The 12,577-nt window shown below is 34.2% G+C and overlaps 1 protein-coding gene across 2 annotated transcripts in view; it reads right to left on the reverse strand.

The window, feature by feature from the left end:
• Window positions 1-12,577, reverse strand: part of MARCHF5 (membrane associated ring-CH-type finger 5) — a 54,172-nt gene that overhangs the window by 33,461 nt on the left and 8,134 nt on the right. For both annotated transcript variants that reach the window (XM_037156599.2, XM_037156600.2), the window contains exon 2: window positions 2,636-2,838. In XM_037156599.2, the coding sequence (XP_037012494.1) occupies window positions 2,636-2,838 (203 nt within the window). The remainder of the gene's footprint in view (window positions 1-2,635; window positions 2,839-12,577) is intronic.

A 12,577-nucleotide genomic window follows, 5' to 3' on the forward strand; every position in this document is an offset into this window, starting at 1 on the left:
TCTTCTAGCCAGTGTTTTATAAGTGTTGTTTGGGGACCAATGGTGGTCCCTGGCAATTAATTAACTGGTCTAGAAATTGTTTTTATTAACAATTTAATAAAAAGTGATAAAAGTTTTGATCATAAACACTTCACAAATCTGAAAAGTAAGATTAATCATGACTTTCAAGGAAATTCTTTTAAGTTAATTGTTATGTTTCATGGGTCACACATATACTACAAAGATAGTTAATATGGGACTGTTTCAGCTAACAAACTTGCATCATGTGAATTGTTTACATTGGTTAAGTAGATATTTTGTCCTTACTATCATAATGTGCTAAACCCCAAATTTAGGGAAATGAACTAATGCCTCAAACTGTTCACTGAAGAGTAAAACACATTAAACTCAGAATGCCACAAATGATAAACACTGATCATTGAATGAAAATAGTGTTATGTTAGAATGAGCTATGATCAGTAAATTAGGAATGGTTGATTACATTTGGAGACCTCCTTTTCCCCACTGTACTGTTACACATTATTAAACAGGAACTGAAACACAGGACAATTGACAAGTCGATGAAGCATTCATTTAATTTTCAACCACTGTAGTAAATAAACCAATCAATGCCTGAATTATAAATTTTGCCATTGAAAGCAAATATTAAAAACTGCAGGCAAGGGAACTTCAACTTATTTTAACAAAAACAGATAAACTATGGTCACTTCAAAATGAATGACAAATATGCTCAGAGAGAAAACAATCTACTGGCAAAATTCTATCATCAGAAGCCACTACTGGACATTATAAAATATGTGTGGTACATAGTGAGAAAGAACAATTACTATCACAGATGTATGGTCTTAAATAATTTGGTTTACGGTTGTACAAAACTACTAGTGTTTTGAGTATAAATCAACTTCTGGTATATACTTCATCAAAAAACATTAGGCAACTGATTACCAGTGAAAAAATGCTATAGAGAAGAAAGTTCTTTTAATCAACAATTATTTTTCAACCTTGATTTGAAAAGGTATACTTGGAAGAGTATGGTCAAAACCACTAGCCATGCATATATGTAGCAAGGAAGAGTATGGCACCTGAAAGCCAATTCACACATGACTCCACTCATAGACAATAGCTGCCATTTGACAATAAGCCTTCTATTCTTAAGTCAGTGTTAAAAAGCTGCCCCCAAAATTATGAATATTGTTCAAACAGCAGCTGCTGAGCAGGTATCTTTACCATGCTATGTCAAGAAAGAAACAAATACAAGACTATGCTCTTTTATCTTGCCAGGAGAAAAGATGCTACTAAAACGACTCAGATAAAAGATATAATTTTTTTTCATGACACTGATGAGGTAAAAAAAAATCTCTATGATTATCTGTGACTTACTTAAGTGGCAGATCTCCATGACATAGAATAAAGAATTTGAACCTATTATTTGAGGGTGAAATAACAATTTTCAATGATAAAATATGAAGACCAAATCATGATACAAATGGCTAACAAAAGAGTTTGGCTTTTCCAACATTTAGCCACTCTATTTCCTTGTAAAAGAAATCAACATAAGGTATACTCAAGAACATCATTCAATCACCACAATGGACTTAGGAACATGCTTCCTGGAACTGAAACCACCAAAGGGTAGATTCATCCACTGCCATCTTCCAAATGAAATATTCACCTTTACCGGGGAGTACCAACCACTGTCAACTCAGGATCTCATTTCATGTTGTTTGTAGTTTTCAGTGAGAATTCTTGCAATAATATTTGTTTCCATATATCTGAAAATCTAAAATATCTAACAGAATCATCTTATATGCCCCACTATTCCCAACAACCTATAGTTGAAAACCAGGATTATCTAATTTAGTAGAACTATCGAGTAAGAAAAGGAACAGTTAAATACAATTTATATAAATCTCATATACCTCTTGACTACAGCTAAGGATTGTATTAAAAATGGTTATAACTGGCATGGCATAAACACCAAAGAGAAAGACACCAGTTCATGAACATATGGCTGTGATGGAAGATGCTAAGTTAACACCAATGTTAGTTACAGCTTCCTTTCAACAGTTTGCTATACTTTTTTTCAATGCTAGCTCCATCCTCAAAGATCTTAGGGTGTTCCTTGCTTGCCAATTTGCAGAAAAAGGACAGCAGTTTTCATGAAAGAAAACCATATACGTTGGATTCCAAAGATGATGACACTGTCTTTCATTAAATCTTTCATTTCCCTACTTTTATTTCTTAATAGAAGAATTAAGAGTATTAGGAAGAACACAGTATTGTTTTCTTTTTCCTACACCAATGGTCTCCAGAGAATGAAGCTCTTTGTTCGGCTTTTTATTGTAGCTTTGTTATTTGATTTTATCCACAAGGTTAGAGGTCCAAGTCCTTTATTCACTTAACCAAATGAAAACATCTAATGTAGAGACAAATGAATGGATCTGGGGATACATTAAAAAATAATGTAAACTGTTAGCAAAACAAATAAATGTCTGACATTTAGAGAGGAAACAACAGAAACAGAATAAGAAATTCACCAAAAAAGGCAGAGATGACTCAGTTTAAAATAAACCCAAGATCACAGAGTTATATATAATAACATCACATATATCTGTGTTACTTTTAAAGATCTTACCCAACTTTGGAAAAACTATTAAGTATTCAGCATTGCACTGAGGACATGCCACTCTGGCGGTACTGTTTCCTCTTTGTTTTTCATCCACCCAGCGCTGCAGACAAGCCTGGTGCACCCACTTTGTAGATCCTCTGCATCTGCATGGTCTAACCCATTCAGCTGTTCTATCATCTTCATCGGTGGCAAAACACACCCAACAACTTCTGTAAATTAAAAGAGAAAATAATGACATTATCTTGAAGACCCCATCCTTCTCTCCACTGCAGCCCCCACTTAATGAGATGAGCCTATTATGGCATATTATAACTCTGTTCTACATTAAAAGACTGAGGAGACCATCAATACATTATTGGCAGAATAGTTTCTTTTTTTTCAGATTTCCGTTGTATTCATCTGCAGAATGTGTTTTCTGAATTTTGTTTTTATGTAATTTCCTCCATCCTTCTAGTAATTTATTTTCTGTAATGAACCCAAGGAGGCAATCCTCAAGCTGCTTTTGTTTTATAAGACTTAATTTTTTGAGGGGTGGTAAGCACAGAAATATATGAAATTCAGTGTTTCCCCCATTTCAACACTAACCTTTTAATCTCTTGAACTTGAAAAACTAAAGTATTGCACAAGTGATTTTATATATGTTCTCATTTAATTATCAACTGAAGAAAACCCCCCACCCATTTCTCTTTCTGGTAAAGCGTAACTATAAGAAAAGAGAAACATTATTAAAAAAAAAAAAAAAAAAAAACACCCAAAGGAAAGAAGAGAGGAAGACACCAAGATAAACTGTTTTAGGCCCTGGCTGGTGCGGCACAGTGGATTGAATGCTGGCCTACAAACGAGATCACCAGTTCGATTCATGGCTAGGACACATGCCTGGCTTGCCAGGTCCTGTTTGAGGGGTGGTGCAAAAGGCAACCAACTGATGTTTCTTTTGCACAGTGATGTTTCTCTTTCCCTCTCTAAAAACAAACAAGTAAAATCTTGCAAGAAAAAAAAATTGTTTAGGATAATGATACGATAAAATTTGGCCTACATGAATCATTATAGGTATGAATGGTTTTTCTTTTTTTCAAAAAAGATTTTATTTATTTCTAGTGTGAGGGGAAGGGAGGGAGAGAAACACTGATCATTTGGCTCTTGCACATCACCAACTGGCCAGCAACCAAGGAATGTGTTGTGTCCTGATTGGGAATTGAACTGGTGACCTTTCGATTCATAGGCCAGTGCTTACTTAATGCACTGAGTCACACCAGCCAGGGCTGGTTTTCCTTTTTCTGGAATTATATTTATTATACTTGAAATCTAGATATCTGAAATCTGTATGCTTCTTATTTTAAGAAAAAATTCTATTGAGATGGCTAAATTTGTAATATTTTCCCATTCTGTTTTAACAGGTACCATGAGGTCTGATTTGTTCTTGTGGAATTAGGTTTTGACAAGTTCCATCAGGGCAAATACAATATAACTCAATGAGACCTTTCAATCTCTCTCCCCCCAATTAAAATATGAATGCACAAGTGGAAACAACTGCTAATTAAAGCTTCTTACCTACTGTGTATTTTTCACTTAATTAGATAAGTGGCTTCTTTCAGAATAACTAGCTCAGGGGAAAGACTATGTAATCAGGCACTAAAGATGAATGAGATCTCTAGTTCCTGCAGAACATGAATTTTAATTGTGTGCTCCAATTAAATTGAACTAAATTCATGGCAACAATATCCAAAATTGTGATTTTACTCAGCTTTCAAATCCAGTTAGATTTCATACAACCTAGGCAGGAATGGGAGGTAGGCAGCATTTGTTTAGCATGCTGAACCTCTGACCCACCTCAGCCAAGCTGTCTGGACCTTTACACTATCCTTATGGTTATCTAAAAATGCCCCTCCTCCTTTCTTTTTAAAAAATTTATTGTGGTAAAATATACATAACAACACTTACTACTTTAACCATTTAAGAGTACAGTTAAGTAGAATTAAGTACCTTGACATTCTTGTGCAACTATTACCACTCTCCATGGTTTAGGTTTTAACCTACAATTTCTGCATAAAATTTTGATTGACAAGTATAGAAGAAATAGACCAGTTAATTAAGGTGTTATGTATTTTCCCCACAACTGAGGTGATTGTGTAAATATATTTGTATACATCTGGGAAATAAGATGTATCACTTTGGTAACAAAATATAGGAAGACTGTAGAAACTTTCTCTTTTTTTATTGATAGTTACATGTTTATTGTCATTTTAATGTTCACAGTTTTAAGAATTTTTTTTTACCAATTATGCTATTACAGTTTTCCCCCTCTATCCACATCCACCCTGCCCCCCCAACACTAGCATTCCCCTGCTTAGTCCATGTCCATGGGTTGTACATATACTAAGTTCTTTGATTCCTTTGTTTCCCATACCATTTTTAAACTCTCCCTTATGCCTACTAACTATGCTTCTTCTTCCTAGTTTATTCCCTATTCTTCCCTTCCTCCTCCCCATTAAAATATCTCTGTGTGATGTCCATTTCTCTGATTCTGTTCCTGTTCTGGTTGTTTGCTTCGTTTTTGTTTCTGTTGTTTTTCTTTTATTTTAGGTTCATTTGTTGACAGTTGTGAGTTTGTTGTCATTTTACTGTTCATATTTTTTATCTTCTTTTTCTTAGACAAGTCCCTTTAACCTTTCATATAATAAGGGCTTGGTGATGATGAACTCCTTTAACTTGATCTTAATCTGGGAAGCACTTTATCTGCCCATCCATTCTAAAGGATAGCTTTGCTGGATAGAGTAATCTTGGATGGAGGTGCTTGCCTTTCAAGACTTCAAATACTTCTTTCCAGCCCCTTCTTACCCGTAAGGTTTCTTTTGAGAAATCAGCTGATAGCCTTATGGGAACACCTTTGTAGGTAACTCTTTCCTTTTCTCTTGCAGCTTTTAAGATTCTCTCCTTGTCTTTAATCTTGAGTTACTTAATAATGATGTACCTTGGTGTGTTCCTCTTTGTGTCCAACTTCCTTGGGACTCTTTGGGCTTCCTGGACTTTCTGGAAGTCTATTTCCTTTGCCAGATTAGGGAAGTTTTCCTTTATTATTTGTTCAAATAAGCTTTCAGTTTCTTGCTGTTGTTCTTCTCCTTCTGGCACCCCTATAATTCCGATATTGGAACATTTCAGATTGTCCCAGAGGTAAGAGTCTCTTCACTTTTTCGAATTCTTGTTTCTTCATTTTGATCTGGATGGATGTTTATTCGTTCCTTTTATTGAGTTCTGGTTTCCTTCCCATCACTGTTGGATCCCTAAACATTCTGCTTTGTTCCACTTTGGGTACCCTTCATTTGTTTTTTCATTTTTTTGACCAAGCTCAATCAGATCTGTGAGCATTTTGATTACCAGAGCTTTAAATTCTCCATCAGATAGGTTGGTGATCTCCTCGCTTAGCTCTCTTTCTGAGGCTCTATTCTGTTTTTTCATTTGGGCCATATTTCTTTGTCTTGGCCATGTTGATAAATAGTAAGGGGGTGGGCAAGACTGTAGAAACGTTCAACGATGTAAGTATATGCATATAAGCACAGCTAGAGTAGCATCATTAATCAGTATTAAGGTTAGTCAAATATTAAATTAAGCCATTTTAAGTCATTAGAAAAAAATTAAATGTAAAAAATGTCTACTAAAAAATTTAATGGCATGTTAATATTTTTGTTAGACTTGAAAAAACATGTTTATTCAGAACAATCTTCATACTAAGTTGAACCTAATGAAATTGCCTATATTTGTTTTTGACTTAAATCAATAGCAATTTCATATTTTAATCTCATACACACAATATATTTATATGTATAATCTCCATAAATTCTGGGTAAGTGTAAGTTAATGTTTGCCAACATTTTATTATGAAAAATGTCAAACATTCCAAAAGATTTTGAAAATCTCTCAGTGAATACCCATATTTCCAACATCTAGATTCTGTAATTCTTATCATTTTGATGTACATGTGCTTTATCACACATTCCTTCAACAATTCATTGTATTCTGGATGCACTTCAAAGTTGCAGGCATCAGTGTACTTTACCCCTGAACATTTTTTACGGTTTTACTTTTCAGAAGGTACTCAAGTGATATTTAAAGCAGGCACTTTCAGATTTTTTCCAATTTCAAAACTATGGTAGGCTAAATGAACAATAATTTATGGTGGAAACTTATTAGAAATTAAGCTTAATTAGAAGTGTTAATACAACTAACTGTTTTATTGATTCATAGTGATAAGTATACAGCTTACAAATTTGGATTTTTAAGACAGTGCTCATTAGAGGTAAACTGAAATTATCTTACAGAGGAGATAGTTAAAAAGAAACCTTATTGATCCGAGTGGTGTGGTTCAGTTGGTTGGGCATTGTCCCATAAAGTGAAAAGTGGGTGTTCAATTCATGGGAAGTTGGGGCATATGCCTGGGTTGCAGGTTTGGTCCCCTGGTCAGAGGTAATCAATTGATATTTCTCTCCCTCTCTTTTCCCCTCCCTTCCTCTCTATAAAAATAAATAAATAAAATCTTAAAAAATAGAAGAAACCTTAGTGATATTAATATTCTAAAAAACTTTGCCTAGTTCTCAACATCTACCAGCTTACCACATATATGTTTTATTTATTTTAACAGTTAAACGGTAAATCTGGTGATGGTCATTTTAGATCAAACAGTATTGCCCACGATAATGTAAACTTCTGGTAACAATAGTAAATTAAAACTGCACCTAAAAATTGCAGTTTAGATGCAAATAAATATAAAATGGAACTTTTATAATAGCACAAGTTTTGTTAAAGTACAGAACAAGCAACTGAAAATTATAGAAATTGCAAACAATTACTGGTTTCATGTGGTTGCACACAAAATACATGGAAGATTCTGTCTATCTGGAAAACCCTGTAGTTTAAGTGGGGCTATGCCCAGTAGGTAAGAAATCTGTTTTTAGGTTCCAGTACACTGATTTTAAGAAGGATCAATTTGGATGAATCAGAAAAGGCTTCAGGGAGGAGTGATAGTAGAAATTGATCTGGGGCAAGTTATTTTATTACAGGGATTCTCAAAACAAAGGTCCCTGGACCAGCAGCTTTAGGATCACTTGGTAACTTATAAATTCTTTGGCTCCACCTCAGATCTAGCGAATCAGAAACTCTGGAGGACAACCTAGAAATGTGTTTTAACAAGCCCTAATGGTGATCCTGATGTACAATACAGTTTTGAGAACTGCTGAGATGGAGAAACAGCAGGTTAAAAAAAAAAATCAGAGATTGGAGAAAGCATCTGTATGCAGCAGACAATTACTTAATTTGCTTAAGTTACAAATAATTGCTTCTAATAACTACCGTATTTTGCTGTGTATAATGTTTTATTTCCCAAATTTTTGAGGGAAAAATAAAGATGCACATTATACATTGGTAATACTAATCCCTACCTATGTAAATGTTTTTACTTTTTATTTATGCTTATGTGTTGAAAGTGTAACTCTAGAAAGCAGTAACAGTATCTGTATGCTCAAAAATAAATGGTAAAATAATACAAAAAACAAGTATCTAAATATAAATAAACTAAAGTTGAATTAAAAAATTGAAACAGAATATTTTTTTCCTGAAAGGTTGGACCAAAAACTTGGGTGGGCATTATACATGGAAGCACGTTTATACAAGGCAAAACACAGTAAATATTTTTTAGTATATATAACAGTACAAAAATATTAAGTTCTAAAGAATATATCTACTTAGAATTAATCTACCTAATAGAGAAAGAACATTAGTCTGTGAAATAAAGGCCAGGGAAATTGACGTAAAGCATATAAAAACTGTCATATGAACATTTTTAGGTAAATAGCCTGTAAGACAATATTATTAATCTTCAGGGCTGGAGAAAAGTAAAGGAAGGAGCAAATAATGTATATGAAGCCCTTCTTCCCTCATTAAAAAACAAATGAACAAAAACTTCTGAGAGACTCCCCAGACACATCACCTGAGAAGGTCTGATAATTATGTTTTCCCCATACCCTACTCCCTCCTCGTTGCAATCTATTTTAGCTATTTATTCCCCAATTCCCTACCTCCACTCTTTTAGGGAGAAAAGACATATTTGAAAATAATTGGTTTACAGTTTCTCCAGATCTTAGAATAGAGGGGAGAGTAGAAACTTATGCTTTAATGTACAACACAATTTCTCTTTTTAAGGAACAAATAGTATCTCATGCTTTCTATGGAAAACTTCCCTCCAACGTCAGCCATGTACATGGTTTAGGCAGTTCTTCACCATCCCCAGCTCTAGGAAGAGTAATCTTTAGACTGTTGGTTTAAGGGGTATCTGATCTCCCAGATTACAGTGACTGGGATGCTGTGACCATAAAGCTGGTTTTATCAGAATGAACCTCAGAACTGCTGTGAGGAAAGTTGGTACAAAGACATCTCTTTTCTACTGGGCTTGAAAGCAGGAAAAATTGTGCGACTATTGCTGTCAGGAGCGGTACAGGCACCATGTGAGCCTGAAGAACACAGAGGGAACTGAAAGATGTTCACGTATATAAACCCATAGTTTTTTGTTTGGTTTTTTTTAGGTTAATCAGTTTGGGGCACATTTCCCATTATGTGTAATACAGTTTTGATACAGAGAAAAGTTGGCTATAAGATGGCCCTAGAACAATCATATAAACAGCTTTTATAAATACATAAAGTATTTTTTTTTGTCAACAGTTTTGTTTCCTACTGACTGGAATGTGAGCAGAAAAGACTGTAAGTACTTTAAGCCTTGCAAGCTTATCTATTTCTCACACTGGCCAAAATATGTATGCTATTGATTTTGCTATTAGATTATGGTCATTTGTTGGATAAAAATAGCTAGGTTAAAACCAAACATTTTGAAATTAAAAACTTTTGCTAATAATTCCATAATATTTGCATTTCAGGGTAAATACAACATAATTCTACTTTAATTCAAGTTATTACATATTTTAATATTATAATTTATGGAATGGCAATTTGAATATTTTTAAAAGGTGAGAAAAATCTGTTGGTGAGAAAAATCTGTTGTTTTCTATTTCAAAGAACAAAGCCCAAAATATTTCAATGTCCACACCCAAGAAGAGGTTGTCAATTTCTGACCAAACTAAGAGTTTCTCTTTAAATCATTTCCCCCTCTTCTTTTCAATCTTCTAGTTTCTTGGAAAGCAGTGCTCAGTGTGATACACAAACATCATCTGAGAACTTGCTAGAAATGCAAATTCTCAGGCCACACTCCAGACCTACAGAATCAGAAATTCTGGGTGTGGGACCTGACATTACAATTAGAATTTTTATTTCTAATTTTATTTAAAAATTATTTTCTTTTTTTATTGTGGTTAGATACATTTAACATAAATTTTACCATATTAACCATTTTAAGCACACAGTACAGTGGTATTAAACATATTCACACTGATGTACAACCATCACCACCAACAATTCCCATGACTCTTTTCCCCTTTTAAAACTGAAACCTGTATCTATTAAAAAACATTTTTCCATTCTTCCTTCCCTTCCCCCAACCCCTGAAAACCACCATTACATAGTACTTTCTGTTTTAATGATTTTGACTACTACCTAGTCAAAAAGTACCTAATATAGGTAAAATCATTCAGTGATTGTCTTTTTTTGTGACTGGCTTATTTTGCTTAGCATAATACCCTTCAGGTTCATTTGCACTGTAAAATATAATAGTGCATTGTATGTATATACCACATTTTGCTTATCCATTCATCGGTTAGGACTTCCATAATTTAGATATTGTGAATAATGCTGCTATGAATGTGGGTATATAAAGATATGTCTTTAAGATCCTGCTTTCAATACTTCTGGGTATATATCCATAAGTGGAATGAATTGCTGGATCATAGGTAACTTTTGAATTTTCTGAGGAACCACCAACATTATATTTTACAGTAAGCCCCTCAGGGGAACGTGTTACCTAAAGTTTGAGAACCTCTGCTCTAGCCATTTTTCTTTCTTTTGTCTCAACTCACTCAATGTAAACATTTTAAAATTTGGTTTTAAATTTAAAAAGTAAGTAAAATGCTTCAGATCTTTTCTTCTAAGGAAAAAGGCTAGCTAAAATTAGGAAAAAGACTATGTGAGCTCAGGATATTCTGAGTTAAAAAACCTGGGCTTTGGAGCCAGATTGCCTGAGTTCAAATCCCTGCTCACTACTTATACGTTTTAATGACAGGACCCCTTCAGCTGTTTTAAGGCAGGACATTAAAATCTGGGATCCATGAAAACTTATGGGGGTTGGTAAATTTGGATGGGGAAAAAATTACCTGTTTATTCACACTAACCTCAATAAAATTTAATTTTTCTTTAATGATGAATGTAAACAAATCATACTAATATTAATGTAGCAATAAAAAATTAGGAGAGTGCCCTGGCTGCCGTGGCTCAGTGGACTGAGTGTTGGCGTGCAGGCCTGCAAACCAAAAGGTTGATTCCCTGTCAGGGCACATGCCTGGGTTGCGGGCCAGGTCCCCAGTTAAGGGTGTGTGAGAGGCAAGAGACTAATGTTTCTTTCACACTTCAATGTTTCTCTTCCTCTCTTTCTCCCTTCCTCCCTCATCTCTCTAAAACACAAAAATCTTTTAAAAAAGAAAAATGAAATAGGACAGTGACCAGAAATTTTCATATTACTTTACCATGTATAGATCCCCAAATAACATTTAGTTCATTGCTAGTCTGAAATTAGTTATCATAACTACCAACAGAGCTTATATTTTAATGTGTTAAAGCTCCGATTACTATGTCAGATTTTTAATATTTTAATAGCTGTAATTCAATATACTTGGTTTCATTTCTGATCCTAAATATTGTTTTATTCTTTCAAAACATTCTGAGAAGGACCCTATAGGTTAACCAGACTGCCAAAGGTGCTTTCAGCATAATACAACATTTTGTTAAGATCCACTATTATAAAGGATTAAACAAGTAATCATAAAAGTGCTTAAGAATTGCCTGGTACATATATAACCACCAAATGAACACTAGTAATAATGGCATTGATAAAGATAAAAAAGATGGTGTCAACTTTACATGTATGCTTAGATTTTATGGATGCATTTTCTTACCTAAATTAACACACAAAGCAATTCTCCTTGGCACCCTAATATTCAGTGGGAAAAGTCCTGGTTTCCTGCCTACCCTCTCCCCCCAAATTTTTCAATAGGTCACCACCAATGATTAGGATATTCATTAAAATTCTCTTAATTCATCTTCTTCCACATGTCTTGTCCTCCCATTAGCTTTTCTAAATGCCCCCCGGCTTGCTGATGTACACACTATTTGCTTCCACAACTTTCCACCAACCAAGTTGTGGCACATTAGTTTACAAAGTACGGAAAGGGGAGATCTGGAAATTACCATGGTTGCTTCAGTGATCAAAGAACAAATTACTATTATACTGTGAAAACAAGAAGACAAGAAAACAGAACTAAGCTAGACAAATCTAAAGAATATTACTTATTCCTTAAAATAAATGTACAGCCTTACTGGTATGGGTAATATTAATCTGTATGTATAGCATGCTACTCTATAAAAGACCAGTCACTTGATTCTAGGTCATTTAAATATAACTTTTTTCCAGTTATATATCTTTCCTAATAGTAAAAATTATAAACAGTGCAAGGAACGGCTAGTTTGCCTTAAATCTAAGATTACTCAAGATCTCTTACTAACTCGAGTACCTACTAAGTACATTCATTATTTGATGCCACAAGGAACAAATATATGCACAGAACCAATATACAGTACACTAGAAACCACCACATAAAACATAGATGTTAGAGACTACATATAATACAGAAATGTGATGATGATAGTAAGAAACACAGAATGAAATAGCTGAGGTTTCAGGAAAAGGAGTGCACTACAGATGAGAATTCAAGTTGGCTTGGGGAATGAAAAAAATGAAAG

This window comes from Artibeus jamaicensis, unplaced genomic scaffold, assembly GCF_021234435.1.
Source record: "Artibeus jamaicensis isolate MK-2021 breed Jamaican fruit bat unplaced genomic scaffold, CSHL_Jam_final contig_332, whole genome shotgun sequence".
NCBI classification, from domain to species: Eukaryota; Metazoa; Chordata; class Mammalia; order Chiroptera; family Phyllostomidae; genus Artibeus; species Artibeus jamaicensis.